The sequence below is a fragment of the Cynocephalus volans genome, chromosome 1, assembly GCF_027409185.1.
Source record: "Cynocephalus volans isolate mCynVol1 chromosome 1, mCynVol1.pri, whole genome shotgun sequence".
In the NCBI taxonomy this organism is placed as follows: domain Eukaryota; kingdom Metazoa; phylum Chordata; class Mammalia; order Dermoptera; family Cynocephalidae; genus Cynocephalus; species Cynocephalus volans.
In genome coordinates, this window is record NC_084460.1 from 12,147,716 (window position 1) to 12,166,793 (window position 19,078).

General features: G+C 39.1%; 1 protein-coding gene across 7 annotated transcripts in view; it reads left to right on the forward strand.

Moving 5' to 3' along the window:
* KIF16B (kinesin family member 16B) overlaps nucleotides 1-19,078 on the forward strand; it is a 321,838-nt gene that overhangs the window by 131,785 nt on the left and 170,975 nt on the right. For all 7 annotated transcript variants that reach the window (XM_063098597.1, XM_063098552.1, XM_063098569.1 and 4 more), the window contains 3 exons: nucleotides 3,084-3,203; nucleotides 4,084-4,135; nucleotides 5,743-5,880. In XM_063098597.1, the coding sequence (XP_062954667.1) occupies nucleotides 3,084-3,203; nucleotides 4,084-4,135; nucleotides 5,743-5,880 (310 nt within the window). The remainder of the gene's footprint in view (nucleotides 1-3,083; nucleotides 3,204-4,083; nucleotides 4,136-5,742; nucleotides 5,881-19,078) is intronic.

Consider the following 19,078-nt stretch of genomic DNA (forward strand, 5'->3'; position numbering starts at 1 on the left):
TCAGAGCTTGAGACCTTCCAGGGGGACATTTTTTTATGAAATGGAGCTGTGTGATTAAATTCTCCATGTAATGTATATTTAAAAAAAAAATGTGTATTGCCCACTTCTGCTTGAATTCCAAAGGCAGAAGGAAAAGCATGAAATCTACCAGTCTCCGAGAAGTAGGAGGAGGAGTGGTTGGTTTATGCAGACTGCTCCTTTCAGCCAAGATTTGCACAGGCCTGGCTGTAGTAAATCAAGGTTACTGAAGTCTCCAACCTCAAAGGCTGGGGCTCTGAGCCGTGGAATGGGAGCCTGGCTGATAAGAGTAGTAATTGAAGACTAATGATATGCTTCATTTCCTTTTCTTGAATCTAAGTTATACATTGGTCATTTTTTCTGTGTATCTGTGTAATGGTTGTTATATCAAATTGCTTTCTTTCAAGTGGTGATTTATGGGTTTTTTGGTTTTTTTTTTTTAAACTCATCTTTTTTTTTGCCACATCATTCCATGGCCCTCTTGCATGACTCCAGGTCTGTGGGTGTGCATATGAGACTTAAATGTCTGCAGAAGGCCTAAAGGACTTCTCTCTCTCCACCACCCTGCCCCAGAACTTCTTAAAAGCTCCCTTTTCTGCAAGGTTTGAGTTTTGCTTTAATGGTCTTAAACAAGCTTGAGAAGTTATGAATTGTTTTTCTAGAGAATGACAGACTTTGTAGGTTGTTTTAATATTTAAATGATACAAAGTACATTTAATCATTTCAGGAATGTAAGGAATAGGGATTATGTTTCTGGCAGTGCTGGGTTTTGGAGTTACAGAGATGCATTTTGGTCACTGCTGTCTGATTGCAGGGGTCAGGGAGGGGAAGAGATTCACCAGGAGGGTCCCTAAACAGTAGCCCCAGGTTGTAGCTTGAAACTTGCTCACCTGTCTCTCCTATCACACCTACAACCACAGAGCACAGTGTTGGGCTCTTGGATGTGACTCAGTCTGAGCCCAATCTCAAAACTGAAATCTTCACCTCCCAGTCATCTGAAGTATGTCTGCTTCCCACTTCAGACTTCCCTAGAAGCCAGATTTTAGAGATCTTTTGTCTTGGGCCAGATGTCTTAACATCAGGCCTGCCAGTCTCTTCCCTGAGGGGTGGCCTCTGACTCTTGTTCTTCTGAACTCTGTCTACCCTCTCATTCATTCATCTGATAACCTCTAATTGAGTAGCTGCCTCACACATGACGTTAGGCACTGGCTACATTCTAGTCAGGAGACAGGTAATAAATGTGTATCTGTGTAATATTTGCAATAGTAATAAGTGCCAAGGAGAGAAACAAATCAGCAGGAGGAGAGTTGGTGATTGCTATTTTGTATGGGGTGATGGGGAGGGCGGCTTTTGAGCAGAGATCTGAGGGAGGTAAGGGGCTAAGTTATGTATATATGTAGGCTGAGACTTCTCAACTGGGCCATTTTGTCCCCCAGAGGGCATTTGGCCATGTGTGGGGACATTTTTGATTGTCACAGCCCTGTGGGAGGGGTAGTGTGCTACTAGTCTCTAATGGTAGAGGCAGGGATGCTGCCAAACATCCTGCAGTGCATAAGAATGAAAAATTATCTGGTCCAAAATGTCAAGTAGTGTGGAGGTCGAGAAGCTCAGGGGACAGGAGGGATAGTGGGGACAGAAGAAACAGCAGCCACAGAAGCAGAAGGTACTATAACGAGTAGGGCCCTGAGATTGGGGCAGGCTGGCAAGTGTGAGGGACAGCAGGAGCAGGATCCCTAGAGAGCAGTGAGCAAAGGGGCAATGGCAGGAGATGAGAGCGGGAGGTTAGCGGGGTATGAGACCATGTAGAATTTTGTAGAACATTACAGAGACTTTGGTTTCCATCTCAGTGAGATGGGAGGCCACTTAAAGGATCTGAGCAGAGGAGACCCCTGCCCCTACATCGCTCTGGCTGCTGAGTTAAGCATATGTTAGAGGAAGCGTAAGTGGTGGCCTGGATCATTGCAGTAATCCAGGTGAAGGTGGTGATGGTTTGTGTTAGGGAGGAGTGGTGCAGGTGGTTTGATGTTACCAGATTCAAGGAATATTTTGAAGGTAGAGTCAACATTAAATATGTGGAGTTTGGAAAATGAAAGGAGCGAAGTATAGCCATTTAAAAAAAAAAATCTGAACAACTGTAAGGACGGTTGGCATTTACTGAGATGGGGTAGTGTGCGGGTTTGGGAGGCAGGGGGATAAAGGCCGGTTTTATTAATGTGTTAAGTTGGAGCTGCCTGTTTGGCATCCCCACAGGTATACACATGAGCATGGAATTTAAGGGGCAGGTCTGCCCTGGAAATTTAAATTTGAGAGTTGTCAGCATATAGATGTCAGGTAAAGTCAAGAGACAGGTGAGATCATCTAGGGAATGAGTGTAGACAGAGAAAAGTCCCAAGGGTGAGAGCCTCCATGGAGTGGGTTCAAGAGGGAAGGAGAGGGAGGAATTGGAGATTACTTTTTGGAGGTAACTTTCTCTAAAGGGCCAGAGAAATTGGAGGGAGATGCAAGGCCAAGGGATGTGGTGGTGGTGGTGGTGGGAGAACTATAGCAGATTTGTCTATAGGTGGGAATGAGCCAATAGATAGGTGAAGTTGGTGATGCAGGGGACTGAGGGTCAGGTACCTCTGGTGCAGGGGTAGCTCATGCACAGGGAAGGGTTCCGCTCAGGAACATGCACAGTTCCACCATAGTAACTGGACAGAAAAGCCAACAATTAAGGAGACATCTGGATATTAAATGAAATAAAGGTTCTGAAGTGGGAGAAACATCACTTTGCAGCTGAGTGGTCCTAGAACTTCATAAGGAAGATGAGGTTTAAGATTAACCTTGAAGAGGTTATGTATCAGGCAGTATGTTTAATTCATTTTATGTTGAGCTTTTTATTTGTTCCAAGTTCACTTTGCCTACCATCTGTGAGGATCTCAACAAGAAGTTTAAGGTCCATTTTTCTTGCAGTTTTTTAGATGAGAGATAAAATATTGCTCATTTTTAACAATCTAAAGAATGCCTATTATGAAGTTTTCTTTCCCCAGAGTAACCTTTTCCTTTTCTTTTCCTCCTGATTTCAGGAACAAACTCTAGCCCTTCGGAAGGAAGGGATTGGAGTCGTTTTGGATTCTGAATTGCCTCATTTGATTGGCATTGATGATGACCTTCTGAGTACTGGAATCATCTTATATCACTTGAAGGTAGAAACTGCTTGTTCTAATTTTGTTTCCACTTTTCCGTTTAGACACTGGCAAGGTTTATTATAATACTCTAAGGTCACAAGCACAACTATTAAAAATTAAAAAACATATAACAAATACTTGAGCTTTTTGGGCTTTTCAGTAGCTCATTGGGATCTTATGGTACATGAAGTTTCTACGTTGACGTAGTTCTGAAGCTAAATGACAAGCCATTCATTTTGTAGAGCCTTTTATTTTGTAGAATCAGTAAGAGGGAGTAAGGAACAAAAAGGCAGACAGACTGCGGAAGAATAGTTTCAAGTACCCAGAATTGGGATTTGTTACAGGTACCATTTCCTGGTCCCTAGCGGTAATTATAAAATTGTGCCTCCCACCTACATTATTGGGCTTGGTTGGTTCTGAGCAGGATGTTTATGACAAGAGAGCAGAATTCCATATCAGTATCAATGGTTGCCTCTGTGACCTTGATTTTAGTTTCCTCTCTCTGATCCATGACTTAAAGTGACAATGGTACACACTTGTGTTTTGTGGACTCCCATAAACTGTATTTTTAGACACAAAAATACCCCTGGCCATTGGAGGAGAAACTCCCCAGGAAGGATCAGGAACATCAGTGAGATGACTGTTGTGAGAAAATTGTTGATACATGCCAAAATAGGACCCTGGCCGTTGTCGCAATCATGCAAGCCTCAGGAGTTGCACGATTGTTTTCCAGACAGCCTGGGCGGTACAGAGCCTAGTGAGCAATAATGACACTGAGGCTGTGTCCTGCCCCGGACCCTGTTCATCCCAATGGCCATTAGATTGCTTGGGTTTAAATGAGAAATCAGAAACAAGCTGTTCCTCCTGTTCTTAAATTTTACTTGGCTTTTCTCCCCAGGAAGGTCAGACACATGTTGGTAGAGAAGATGCTTCAACAGAGCAGGATATTGGTGAGAATCTTCATCAATTATCTCTTCCCAGTGATTTTTAAAATCATTTAATGAAGAACCTTCTTTTGAATGACTGAAATTGAAGTAATTATAAAAAAGAAAACTCTTATTCAGATAAGGTATTGGTCAGTACACCTAGTTCTATAATTTTGAATGCAACTCAAGTGAGTAACACAGAACAATTAATTTAGTGAATGTAATGGAGCTATGAAACCTTTCCCCACCCTACAAACGTTCTGTACCGCCAGGTCTTTTAAGAGTCCAGTTATTTAAATCACTTTACACTTGTTACTGTGGGACAGTGATTGGTAGAAATATGCCAGTAGACACGAAGGATGTAAGGCCTTTTTAATGGGAAGGATATAGACACTTACCTGAACAAAGATGACATTGGAAAGTAGGAGACAGCACAGCACACACACATCTGAGGCACAGCTTTCTGAGTTTCTGGAAAGTCTTCACAAGGCACACAGATAACCTAACCACTGATTCAGCCTGAGCAGAAAAGGCCCTGCCAGGCTTTAAGAGTGTAACTTAGGCAATTCATGGTGGTGGCGGCGGTGGGTTTATGTGTGTGGCAGGGGAAGGATTACATAAATTACTGGTGATGAACCTGCTTCTCACCAGGTGTAAGCTATTAAGCAAGCCAATCCTAGCATATTCCTCTATGTATTTACTATTTACTGTGAGACTGGGAGAGCCAAAAATCAATTCCCAGAAGTCCTCAGGTGCAACTGTTTTTGAGTAGAACTAGGCATCAGGCCCCTTCTTCTAAGGCTGAATGATGTGTTTGACCTTTGGGATAACGATACATTTTGGTGAGTGGTGAAAACACATGTTGACTGATTGGAGAAGCGCAGCCCTGTAGAGAGTGGGAGCTGTTTGGTCTGTATGCGGGAGAAGCTGGCCAAGCACTGTACCTAAAATCACATAGGTTTGTTTGACAGGTGTTCATGTGTGCTTGCCCGTTCTCCTAACAAGAATAATCCAGGATAGTAACGCACAATTAGGTTAACCTCAGCAACCACATCTTCTAAGAGATCTCAGGATTAGCACAGGCTGTCGCAGTGGGCATCCATTATAGCTTTTGGAGACTTCTTGGGCCTATCAAGATCCATGCCATGCCGAGTTCATCTTTGGTTTCAGCTCCTGGAACAAGGTGTCTGTAAATGCAGAGGTCACAATAAGTCCTTGACCCACGGAGCCATTTTTCCCCTTCTGTTTTTCTGTGGCCTCTGGGTAGCTGGTGGAGGAAATTTATTCGGTATCAAACAGAGCAACTCAATGATATCCAGTTAGGACAAGTTATTCAACTGTTTTCACCCAGAAAATGAATTGAATTAAAATCCCCGAACTTGTTTCCTTACACAGGTGACATCCAGACCTTTCGAGGTAACTAACATTCAGGGGATGCCTATAGCTCTGTCAGTTGATGCCATGATCTCCTAAAATTCAGTTTTCTCACTAAACATAAATATTCACTTCACAATACTTACATAGAAAAGGAAGGGTATTCAAAATGAAGAAAGAAATAAATACATGGTTTGGGAGTCATTACAGTAAATACCAAAGGGAGAAAAACTTTCTCCTTTGTTTTTCCAATTCAGTTCTTCATGGCCTTGACTTGGAGAGTGAGCACTGTATCTTTGAAAATGTCGGGGGGACAGTGACTCTGGTACCTCTGAGTGGGTCTCAGTGCTCTGTGAATGGTGTTCAGATCATGGAAGCCACACACCTAAATCAAGGTATCTGGTGTTTGCTTTTCAAATTTCTTGGTATATATTGTTGTAAGAAATTTAGGCAGTAGGGGAGCATGTGCATATTAGAATTAATTGTTGATTAGGTGTAAAAAGGGTGAACAGTACTTGCTATTATGCTGTTTTTCTTTTGTTGCTTTATAGTATTCATTGTCTTGAATTAAATGTGAACTTATATGTAATTATCTTAAAAGTTATTGCTGTTATGGAAATATGACATTAAAAGAATTTTTAAAGTCAAAAAAATACCCCTCAAATACAACCCCTAACACAATGGTTTCTTTTTAATAATTTTATTTTCCTTATTTTTCTCATGAATAGTTATAATCATAACATACATAGGGGATTTGGTATCATGTCTTTTTTTTCTTTTGAAATAATTTCAATGTTATAGAAAAGTACAAAGAACTTTTTAATTTTGGAACCATTTGGAGGTAATTGGTGCCTCACCTTTAAGCGGCGACATTCTCCTACGTACGATACAACCATATAAAATAGGAAACTTAACGCTGATACTTTCCTACCATCTGATCCTCAGACTCCATTTAAATTTTACCGTTTGACCCAACAATGTTCGTTATGGTTCCATCACCATATACTGCATTTGGTTGCCACATCTCTCTACTTCCTTTCAGTTTGGAACAGTTTCTTGGTCTTTCCTTGACTTTTATGACTTCTACAGCATATTATATATGATGTAGAATGTCCTTCTACATAAATAGTCTTCCTCTAATGTTTCCTCATGAGAAGACTCATATGGTGCATTTTTTGCAGGAATTTCAGAGAAATGATGCTGTATTTTTCTTATATCCCATTACACAATTTCCATTTGTCCTTTGTCCCATACTGGTGATGCCCACTGTGATCACTCGATTAAGGAGGAGCTTGTCAGGCTTCTAAACTGCAAAGTTATGCTTTTCCCCTTTGTTATTAATAAGTATATTGCAAAGGTACTTTGAGACCACAAATATGCTGATGTTTATCATACTTTGACTCACTGGTTTTAGAATCCACTGATTTTTTTTTTTTTTTTTTTTTTGGCTGAATTAGTTATTCTGATGGTTTCCAAGTAGTAATTTTCTTCTTTCATTTTCCTTCTACATTTAGAGCTGGCTTTTAATTGTAAGAAAGAGCTTTCTCTTCTTGACATGTATTTATTCATTTATTTATTTAAATCAACAGGGTCATATGGCTTGCTATTTTATTTACTAGGTTTTGGTGTGTTTCTGTAATTATTTATTGTGATGCTCAAATTGTCCCAATGAGAATTCTTTCAAGCCAGCTTTCTGTGTCCTCATTGTTCTGTGAGCACTTTCTTACTTTCTGACACAAGATATTTCAGGCCCATCTTGTACTTTCGTGGAATCAGTCAGTTCTCCAAGGAGTCCTGGTTCCTTTTAGTGGAGAATGGTATTTAGAAACGAAGATCTGGGCACCAGATGTGTGTCTTAGTCTGTTGTTAGGCTTTTGGATTGAATTATGTAAGAAGGAAGACGAGAAAGACATTGACAGATCTTAAACTCTTTTTTGTTATTCATAGGCTTTATAATTATAACTTTTACTGTTTACATACTATATAATTATGTCTGTTGTGATATAGAAATTGGACAGATGGGACTGGAAAGCATGCAGTTTATTGGGGTTAGCCAAGTCATAAGCAGAAGTCAGTTGCAGGGAGTTATCTCAGAAGTGAAGGACACATGAAGGACACGTTGCTTGGACCAGGGATATCATGCCGTTTAGAGGGAGTGCATGGAGTCCATCAAAGACATTCTAAAAGCAATTTGCTGGAGCACCCACCCGTGTACCCATCCAGATATCATCTGCACATACAGTAGAGATATCTGTGCTGGCTTGCATCTCTCTCCGTTAGGTCAGAAGGAGGTAACCTTATTGTGATGACTGTTTATTGTTACAGGATTTTACAGGAGGCTCGGATAGGTTTTCAAAATCATTGTTAACACATGAGTAGAAGTTTCACTATTGCTTACCTGAACTGTGGGAAATAAAACATGTATTTTTTCCCTGATTAATTTGAAGGTGTACTCCATATAAACTTCTAACTACTTAAAACCACTTTCTTATATTTAATTTAGCTATTTTCCCAATACTCTAATATTTTCTATTTAAATATAATCTTGTTAATTTTTAGTTCTACTTTTTATTTGTTTTAATCTGCTGTTCTTTACTTTGTGATTTCTTTCATAATTTAAAAACCTCCCATAGAAGTAGTAAACATTTGGTTCCATTTGCTGTTATTTTCTCCATGATTCAGTTACTTTATTTTTCAGATTTTGTTTTGAAATACAAGGGTACTTGAAAAAGTTTGTGGAAAAATGGAATTAAAAGATAATAGGAACTCTTCCATGAACTTTTTGAAGACCCCTTATATTTAATTGTTTAATACATATGGGGTTCATTGGTACATAAAGTATAGATTTGATTTAACTTTTCTTCCCCACATTGGTATACCGTGTATTATAACCTTCTCCCACTTTATACCCACCTCTTTTCTGAAGAAAGTTAGTTTGCCAAAAATGAAAACACGTATAGCATCATGTCTATTTCTTGGCTTTCCACCTTGTTCCAGTACTCTGTTTCTACTTTTGTGCCAGTCTCACACAGTTTCAATGCATGTTGTTTTATAATCTGCATTAATCTCTGTTCTCATCTGAGTGGCTTTTTTGCTAAATGCCTTTTAGTTTTATCAAAGGAATTTTAGAATAGTTTTATTTTGTGAAGATAGGCTTTGAGGAGTTAGATTCTAATTTCATTTGACTTGTTTGCATTTTTAAAAATATATTTTTGTCTTGGGACTTCTGCTTATACCATATGCCTCTTGTATTTGAATTTTCTTCCAATAAAACTTTGAAGGTTTTTAATATATATGTTTATTGAACCTTATTTATTCATGTATGTAAAATTCTGAACATAGTTATCTACAATTGAGACTAATTTGGGAGGTTTCTTTAGCATTAGCAGTTCTTGAATCACAAATGGACCACAAAATGTCAATACTGACTGCTAGATCCACCAGCCCTGGTTACCCTGCCCTAGGACTATTTCCCCTGTGCGGCCCTCACAGCTCCAGCCACTTTTCTCTGGAGCGTTTGGAGCTTCCATCAGTCACAACCCTGGCTACTTGATGCTGAGTGGATTACAGTGACCACTGTTCTTGCAATGTGATGGGTTTAGTCTCTGTGGATTTGCCTGTGTAATGATGTTTCTGCGAGAAAATCAGTCCTGAATTTCAAACAATATGCTGGAATAGAAAGTTTTAGAACACATACTGTTTAATATGGGTAGTGTCTAGAATTTAACATTTAATTTGGGGTTATCCTTTTACCCCATTCATAAAAATGAATTATTAACTTATTTATTTAGTTCGAACAAATTGTTTATATAACCATGATTATGCCTCCAATCTTCTTGTGGATCGAGCCATGGTAGATAAATAATATATCTCCCTTACAGTATTTTTATTAACAGGCTTTTGATTTTAAACTTTTGCCTGAATTGAAAGCAAAAATATGCGTATTCTGGTTAGTGATTCAGGTTAGGAACTAAATTTTTGATCTTCTTGTTGAAGATATGACTTGTCCTAAGAAAGTAGTAGCACTAATTGGCATTGAAGGTTAATTACCGGAATTGTCTTTCCCTGCGGGATGCTCTTAATTGTTTTATTACCATGGTGCCATGATTTTCGGATCTGATGAGCTTGAGCTCCTCTGGCATTCTGCTGTGATACTGAACAGCTTTCTCAGTATCACTGTTAATGAAATTGACATAAAAATGCTGTGTTTGAAGGTGTTAAAACACTGCACTGTGTATAAATGTCATTAGCAAGTCTTAGGGCAGTGAAATGCAAGATGACTTTGTCTTTTTATATGAGAGAAGCAAGACGGTAACTTTTTTTTTTAATTACACATACTTTAACAGTGAAACATCTCATCAAGGGAAAAACATCCGCAGTCCTTCAGAAATTAAGAATTAGAATTCTCTACTTACCCTTTCTTGATATTTGAGGATTATTAGAATAAAAACTAGAACAAATTTTTAAAACACAAAATATGTTATATTGTTTATGGTTATGAAAATATATAGTAAAAATAAAAAGAGTGGGACTGATATACACCCAATTCAGAGTAGTGTTTAACCACTGGAGAAGAAAGAAGGAGGGGGTTTGATTAGGCAAAACTATAGAAGAATTTTAAAGTGTATCTGGAAGATTTTATTGAAGAAAAAAAAGGCTAAAGAAAAAAAATATGTATGTGGACTTCATTAAAACATAATAATTGGGGAACAGGATTGAACATAGAAGCATTTTTATATTCCCCAAACTATCTTGGCTTTTACCCATGAAACACTTTTTTAAGTAAATTGTGTATAACACTTCTGCATGGTCCTATCCTTACTTAGTTAATTTCTCCAAAGTTAAATCTTCTGCATTAACAGATGGCAGCCAAATTTCTTGGAGTTGGGTCTTGTAATAGCTGTATACTAGCCATATTGGATCAGATTGCCCCACAAAAAAAATTACAGCAGGCCATTTATTATTTATCAAATTTATGCTTTATTAACTCTGAAACTTAAATAATATGTGTATTCTATTCTCTTCAGCTCTCTAAGCCAGGCTTGGGTCATACCCACAGCCCTGAGGATCATGAAGTCCATGTAATCCTGGGCTCCCACATTTGTTGTCCTAACCTCAGTTTCTGGTTAACTGGAGTAGTTATCGGCCCAGGGCTCTTCCTCTTGATCATCTGAATGGACCTCACTGGTGTCTGACCCATCGATTGGATCTATGAAAGCATAACAAAAAGAAACCTTTTTGAAGCAGATCCAGGTAGCATTTCCCTTTTATAGAAGGAAAAGATATCAAGCACAGAGAATGTGGATGGGTGTTAATGCAAGTCACAATGATTTCTAACCATACTGACCTCACAACTGACTGGATCCCTGGTTCACCTTGCACTACCAGCAGCTTCCTACCTTTTCACTATACCAATTTCCAGTTCATTGCTGATATTTGGTATTCAGATGTCTCTTTTCAAATTGATACTAACTTAAAAATGTGTTGGTTATACTGTCCCATTAAAAAGCACATGCAGTAATTCCATGTCCTTATGTAAGTTTCTTAAAACACACGTGAATGCCAGGTAATAGGAGATGTATCTAAATTTAGCAGATAGTCACTATTGGAGACAAATTTAACTATGTCTGTTAACTGCCTTACTTCCTTCATGTTGCATAAATTATTTCCCTGCCTTAAATTATAGGAAATGTTTCAATTTGGTAGCATCATCACTAAAATGAAAAGCATTTGCTCATACTATGAGTATTAATTGTGATGACGTAAATAATGTATGTTGCCTAAAGCCTGGCATATGAAGCTTTTCTCCTCCCCTTTTTTTGGTTTCTTACAGAAACAGTGCATGTGATGTGTGGCTTTGCATCTGTGTTAGTCCACTTCTGTTCTTATAACAAAATAAACAGAACTGGATATTTTGTAAAGGAAATGAAATTTATTGCTTACAGTTTCTGAGGCTGGGAAGTCTAAATCCCAGAAAACACAGCTGGTGAAGGTTTTGGTGGTGGTGACAATGATGGCAGAGTATCATATTGCAAAAATGGCAGAGCAGAGAGAAAAATGGACTCCCCTCTCTTTTCTTTAAAGTCCTCAGAACCACAACTCTGACCACCATTTTTAATCCATTCGCTATGGTGTCATCCTACAGTCTAATCACCTCATCAAGGCTCCACCTTTTGATTACCATAATAGGATTTCCCATCCTCTTAACAGTCATAGTGGGGGCAAATTTTCTAATACATAGAACTTGGAGGACACAATTCAAGCTTCAGTGAGTTTGGGGCGGGGGACATAATTCAGTCCACTACAGCATCTAACCATGCTCTTCAATTGATGTGTGCTCCAAAGCTTACTTCTTCTCACTCCCTGATTCCACACTGTGATTCCATAGAAAAAGGAGGCAGTTGTTGGAGAAGAAAGTGTAAGTTTGACCATGATGTCTAGTCCGTAGGCCTTGCACTTTTCTTGGTAGAGTCTTAGACTCTAGATCTTTTCTTTTCTCCCCCAGATACTTAGTATAAAATGATAAAACAGTCAATTGTAATTGAAAAAGCATTTCAGTATTTGTCCTACAATTGCTAGCAACTATCCTCTTATTTTAATTATTAATTTTTCTTTTTACTATAATATGTTATTTTAAAGCTGATAGTTATTAAATGTAATTAATTTTTCCATTCTTATCAGTGGACTCCTTTGGTCTTCTTGCTAGTTCGTCAGATACATTCAACATTTATCTCTCCTTTTAGAAGTGCTATAGAAACTGCATCTGGGAAATTTACACTTAGGTGCATTTGAATGTGTTATGCTTGAGTGCCAAAATGTATTTGCATCTATTCAACTACTCAGAAAGAGGGAACAGGTCTGTGGAGAGGAGCTCAGCAGCCTTTGATAAAATGTTCGTCTGCTGGAGGGCTGCTGGGAGTTGTTCAGTGACAAATTAAAAAATAATTTTAGTGGAACTAGAAAGGAAAATAGATGTTCTTGTGGTTTAGCTAAGGTATCTAGTTAACAGAAGAGACCTTTTACATGTCACAAAAAGCCAGCATATACCGGTGTCTGTTCCCCCACCGACTGACCTGCACCTGCCCCTAGGCACTCATCAAATGAGACCTACAAATCTGACACATATCACTTGTATATGGGCTGATTCAACAGACGTTTTTGAATGTCAAAGCCCTAACTATTCCTAAAAGACTGTTTTCAAAGCTAGTGGTTCTTAAAGTGTGTCCCCAGATCAGTAACATTAGCCTGACCTGGGAGCTTGCAAGAAATGCAGACTCCCAGGCCTCATCCTAGACCAACTGAATCAAAAATCTAGGGCTGAGGCCCAGCAGTCTGTTTTTGGGTTGTTTTTGTTTTTATGGCTTTTTTTGTTTTTTTGTGTGTGTTTTTCTTTTATGTCTATAAGTGATTCTGATGCATGCTTGAGTGTGAGAACAGTGGACCAAAGCTAATCATACTGAAGTCAGTTTCTTGCTGCCCCAGACTTTGGTGGTACAAGAGACAACCATTTGTCAATCTCTTTAACCCCCTTCTTCTCTTGTTTCACTCATCACATCTATTTTTCATTACCTCTATGCTTTTTTTAAAACTCATTTTCAGCTTCACATCCCATAAGGTAGCTTTACAATGTGTCTTGGCATGGATTTCTCAGGATTTACCTGCTTAGGGTTTGCTGAGCTTCTCGAATCTGTAGGCTTATGTCTTTCTCCAGATGTGGGAAGTTTGCAGCCATTATTTAAAAAAAAAAATTTTTTTTTTCTGTACTCTTTCTTCTCTTGTTCTGGGACTCCAGTTACTTGAAAGTTAGATATTTTAGTATTATTCCCACAGGTCCCTGAGGCTCTATGTGTTTAGTTTTCTTTTTTGGTGAATTTTTTTCTCTTTGCTTTTCAGATTGGATAATTTCAATTGATATGTCTTTGAGTTCACTGACTTTTTCTCCCTCATCTCCATTCTACTTTTGAGTCTATCTCATGACTTTCTTATTTTGGTTATTGTATTTTTCTGTTGTAGTATTCGATTCTTCTTTATGTCTTTTATCTCTTTATCGAGACCTTTTATCTTTCCATTTGTTTCAAGAGTGTTGCAACATTTATTAGAGCATTTTTATACCTGATTTAAAATCTCTATCAACTATTTCCAACACATTCATCATCTCAGCTAATGCCAAGACAGGGCTAACACATCTGTTGCTTGTTCTTTGCAACATCAGGTGAGATTTTCCTGGTTCTTCCTGTTTTGAGTAATAGTATTGGGTTGTATCCTGACATTTTGAATATTGTGTTATGAGATTCTGGGTCTTGTTTAGATCCTATGGGAAATACTGATACTTCTTGTTTTTGCTGGCAATTTACCTGGTTGGCCTCAGGCCATAGTTACAATCAGCCTTTCTGGGTTTTGGCTCCAGTTCTAAAGCTGGTTCAGTTTTCAGAGCCTTTGTAGTGCTATTCCAATAGCAGTGGGTATGCCACCCACAGGCCAGTCTGGGACCTGAAAAGTGGTGTCCCTCTCAATTCAGTTCTCAAAGTCCTAGTGTGCTGTTGAGGAGCAGATCCATGTGTGGGCAGGTCAAGGTGAGCCCAGAGGTTCATAAACAACTCTATGAGGTCGCTTTCCTGAACATTTCCTTCTTCACCATCTCCAGGTACTTTCCAGTTCCCTTGCGTCTTCTTTTTTCTTTCCTCCAGCTGCAGATCTGGAGCTTTATTTATCCCACTCTAGTATGTACTTCCTGCACCTGCACCCATGTCTGGGGAAAGCAGTGAGAAAACAGAGAGAGGAACAACAAAGCAATGGGGGTGGGGTGGGGGTCTGCCCCATCCTCCTGGGGACCACAGCTCCTTTGGTTGCAGACATGTTTTCTTCCTCATGGGGTCCCCGCTCCTGCCATTGTTGCTGCCAGGGGACCCTCTGCTCCCTTGTCAAACCTGAACTAGAGGGCTTCTCCTGGAGTTCTCTCTTTTTCACTGATATTCACTGTTGGGTTTCCTCCTAGACCAACCCGGGAAAAACGGGGAGAAAAATATTGTAAATTCCCACAGTGCTTGAGAGATGTTGGTCTTCTTCAATCCACCTCTACTGTTTACTTTCCAGAGCCCTCACAGCTGCACTTGTGGGAGAGACAGGTGGAGCGTGCCTGTTCCATCTTAAGCAGAACCAGAACTCCTCCCAGAGGGTGGCTTAAATGGCTGACAAGGGAGAAATTTGCCCCGAGCTGAATTCTGAAGTGAAAGAATGTATTTGTCATAATGGCATGTGGTGAAAAAATGACTTAGACATACTTTAACCAAAGTGTTTCAGGAAGAAATGTCTGCAGACTAGAAAGGGGTGGAGTGAGAGGTAGGAATAGTGGGAGACCAAGCCTGGTGAACCAGAGGCAGGTCTGTAGGGCCACTCACCTAGGCACATATGTAAAAGTTTCTTTGGGCATAAGACTAGTACGTCTTGAAATTTTACAAAACTCCACACTCAGCACACAGTTGGGAAAATAATTCTTGATGGATTATTTGACCGGAAACCTCAATAGCAAAGAATGAAAATCCATTTTCTTTCTTCTCCACAGTCCCAGAATCCAAGTTTGCAATTTCTACTTTACCAAGAGTAAATAGGGATTGAAGTGATTTGTCTAATGCAGGAAATTGTAAATCCATATTTGAACCATAAATATTGAAAAGGAAGGGACCAGGCCTATGTGACTTTTTGGTAAGGTGATGTGTGTATTTATTCCCTTCACAAGTACTAACTGATCTGATGGCATGCTTTGATGCTGATGCCCACCCCCTTTGATGCAGAGTGCCTATCATTCATTCCCAACCAAGCCGTGTCTCCTGTTTGAATTACTTTAGTATTTATATGAAGTTTTGTTATCTACCACAAGCACCGTGTCAGATCTTAATCTTCCTCATCTAGCTGCCCAAAGCCATTTTCAGGATTGAAAAAAATTACTATAACTTAAGTGTCTTAACCAATAAAGTCAATGTCACAAGAGTCGAGGTCCTGGAACATATTACTTAATCTGTTCTTAAATATTGACATGTTATTGGAAATTAGATTTTATCAGGACCCCCAAATAGTGCCGTCATCATAACTTATTTTAATATAAATGTTTCATACGTTTTAAATCAGACAGTTATTACACACAAGCAAGTTTCTTTTTGCTTGAATCAGGTAACGAAATGAGAGCTTCACGTGCCTGCCCTCACCTGCCCGCTCATTGAGGCCATTTCAGAAAATTGTACATTCCCCGACAGCTTGGCTTCTCCAGCCGTCACAGCTAAAATGAAAGCCTGTCTTTCACTGAGCGTGCTTTAGCCGTGCAGTAGATCCTGTCTGTGTGTGTGTGTATGGAGGGGGGAGGCTTTGTAAAGTAATTAAAATGTAGAATGAGGAGCCCTGAAGCATTGTTACAAAGGCCTCCCCTTCTCATTGCCACAGCGGCCTCGGAACTCATGTGATGAGGGACCGTGCACTTTGGGGAACACAACTGTCTAATATGTTTGTGTCAGTTATAACCCAGAATGAAGTCATCTGTACATCATCACCTGAGAAATATTCATATGGCAACATTTAGTAGGAAAAAAACTAATTTATCTGTGCAGTAGCAGAATTAAAAAATCTCAACATAAAATTTGAGGAGGAGGGTCAGTAATGGTGATAATAATGATTATTGTTCCTATTCTCGTTAGAAATCATTAGAAATGTTTACATGGTTATTTTTTCAGCTTACTTGAAATATTAAAATAGAAAATGTCAGGTGAAACCAGCATTTAGTGGTTTCTCATTCATAAAGATCTAAATGAAGCTTTTTAACTTTTCTTTTAACACGTCTTTCTCTACCCTTTGACAATGTCATTTCCTTTCCTTCCCCTTTTAAGACCATCTGGAATTTGTCTTTCTTCAGGTCTTTAACAAGTTCTGAAGTAATCTCAGAGAAGCCATCATATATTTCAAGGCTGAGACATGGTCTCAAAATTACAGATTAAGTGCATCACAAAAAGTCCATCTGCTGCAATTAATCACATTTACCTCAGATCAAAGAGTAGTTCATAGTTAAAATGAATTTAAGATGTGGAAGGAACCTTAGAAATTACCCAGTTTGATGACATGATGAAGAAACTGAATTCTGGAGAGGTTAAGCAGTGACTTTTCCTCAGCCACGCTTCGACTTCTGGGCAGGACGCCTGCACTGGGTCTCATCCAGAAACTGGACACCGTCAGCTGTTCTCACTCATTCATTCAGTTGTCTGCTCCCGTTTTTCCTTCAGCTCTCTTATTGCTTCTTAAGTATCTTCATGAGTTTCCTTTTAACAGAAACAGGACAAAATGTCCTGCAGGACCCATCACACCCCGTTGGCTACTACCACCTCTGTTTTCCTCTTCATTCATAGGATTCTTGAACAAGTGCTCTGCACTCAGACCTACATTTCCTTGCCTCTCACTACCCAGTCTCTAAAACAGCTCTCACTGAGGCTACCTGTGACCTCCATGTCACCACACCCAGGGGTGTTTTCTAGTCTTTTCATCTTGACTGATCTTCCAGAAGCATTCTGCATCGCTGACCATTCCCTCTCTTGGCTTTTGAGGGTTTCCTTCTCCCTTTCTGATTGCCCCTTCTCTGTTCCTTCGCAGGTTCATCCTCCTCTACTTGGCCATTTAAAGATAGCATTCCTCAAGGTGCCCAGTCTTACGTGCTCTTCTTTCCTACCTCTCTATTCTCTCCTTCGGTGCAGGTTCACACCTGCAGCTTTATTTATTAGAGATGACTCACAAATATATACAGAGAGATTTTATACACACACACACATACCCACACACATATATACATACATATATATATACACATGTCTCTCTATATACATATACATCTTACGTAATATCTGTGTATGTGTATGTATATATGCACATATATATATATATACACATGTTTATGTGTATACACACACGTATACAGATGTTATGTAAGTAAGTAGCTTGGTAGGTGCATAGATTGGTATCTCAGGCTTTTCTTTTAGAGCATCAGACTCGTATTTTCTTTCTTTCTTTTTTTTTTTTTAATTTTATTTTGTCGATATACAATGTGGTTGATTATTGTGTCCCATTACCGAAACCTCCCACCCTCTTCCCTCTCCTCCCTCCCGCACAACAATGTCCTTTCTGTTTGCTTGTCGTATCAACTTCAAGTAATTGTAGTTGTTATGTCTTCTTCCCCCCCCCCCCGGTTTTTTTTTTTTTTTTTTTTTGTGTGTGTGTGTGTGTGTGTGTGTGTGTGTGAATTTATTTATTTATTTTTAGCTCCCACCAATAAGTGAGAACATGTGGTATTTCTCTTTCTGTGCCTGACTCGTTTCACTTAATATAATTCTCTCAAGGTCCACCCATGTTGTGGCAAATGGCAGTATTTCATTCGTTTTTATAGCTGAGTAGTATTCCATTGTGTAGATATACCACATTTTCCATACCCACTTATCCGATGATGGACATTTGGGCTGGTTCCAACTCTTGGCTATTGTAAAGAGTGCTGCAATGAACATTGGGGAACAGGTATACCTTCGACTTGATGATTTCCATTCCTCTGGGTATATTCCCAACAGTGGGATAGCTGGGTCGTATGGTAGATCTATCTGCAATTGTTTGAGGAACCTCCATACCATTTTCCATAGAGGCTGCACCATTTTGCAGTCCCACCAACAATGTATGAGAGTTCCTTTTTCTCCGCAACCTCGCCAGCATTTATCGTTCAGAGTCTTTTGGATTTTAGCCATCCTAAGTGGGGTGAGATGGTATCTCAGTGTGGTTTTGATTTGCATTTCCCGGATGCTGAGTGATGTTGAGCATTTTTTCATATGTCTGTTGGCCATTTGTATATCTTCCTTAGAGAAATGCCTACTTAGCTCTTTTGCCCATTTTTTAATTGGGTTGCTTGTTTTTTTCTTGTAAAGTTGTTTGAGTTCCTTGTATATTCTGGATATTAATCCTTTGTCAGATGTATATTTTGCAAATATGTTCTCCCACTCTGTTGGTTGTCTTTTAACTCTGTTAATTGTTTCTTTTGCTGTGCAGAAGCTTTTTAGTTTGATATAATCCCATTTATTTATTTTTCCTTTGGTTGCCTGTGCTTTTGGGGTCGTATTCATGAAGTCTGTGTCCAGTCCTATTTCCTGAAGTGTTTCTCCTATGTTTTCTTTAAGAAGTTTTATTGTTTCAGGGTGTATATTTAAATCCTTAATCCATTTTGAGTTAATTTTAGTATATGGTGAGGGGTATAGGTCTAGTTTCATTCTCCTACATAAGGATATCCAGTTCTCCCAGCACCATTTGCTAAAGAGGCAGTCTCTTCCCCAGTGTATAGGCTTGGTGCCTTTGTCAAAGATCAGATGGCAGTAAGTGTGTGGGTTGATTTCTGGATTCTCTATTCTATTCCATTGGTCAGTGTGTCTGTTTTTATGACAGTACCATACTGTTTTGGTTATTATAGCTTTGTAGTATAGTTTAAAGTCAGGTAGTGTTATGCCTCCAGCTTTATTTTTTTTGCTCAGCATTGCTTTGGCTATGTGTGGTCTTATATTATTCCATATAAATGTCTGCATAGTTCTT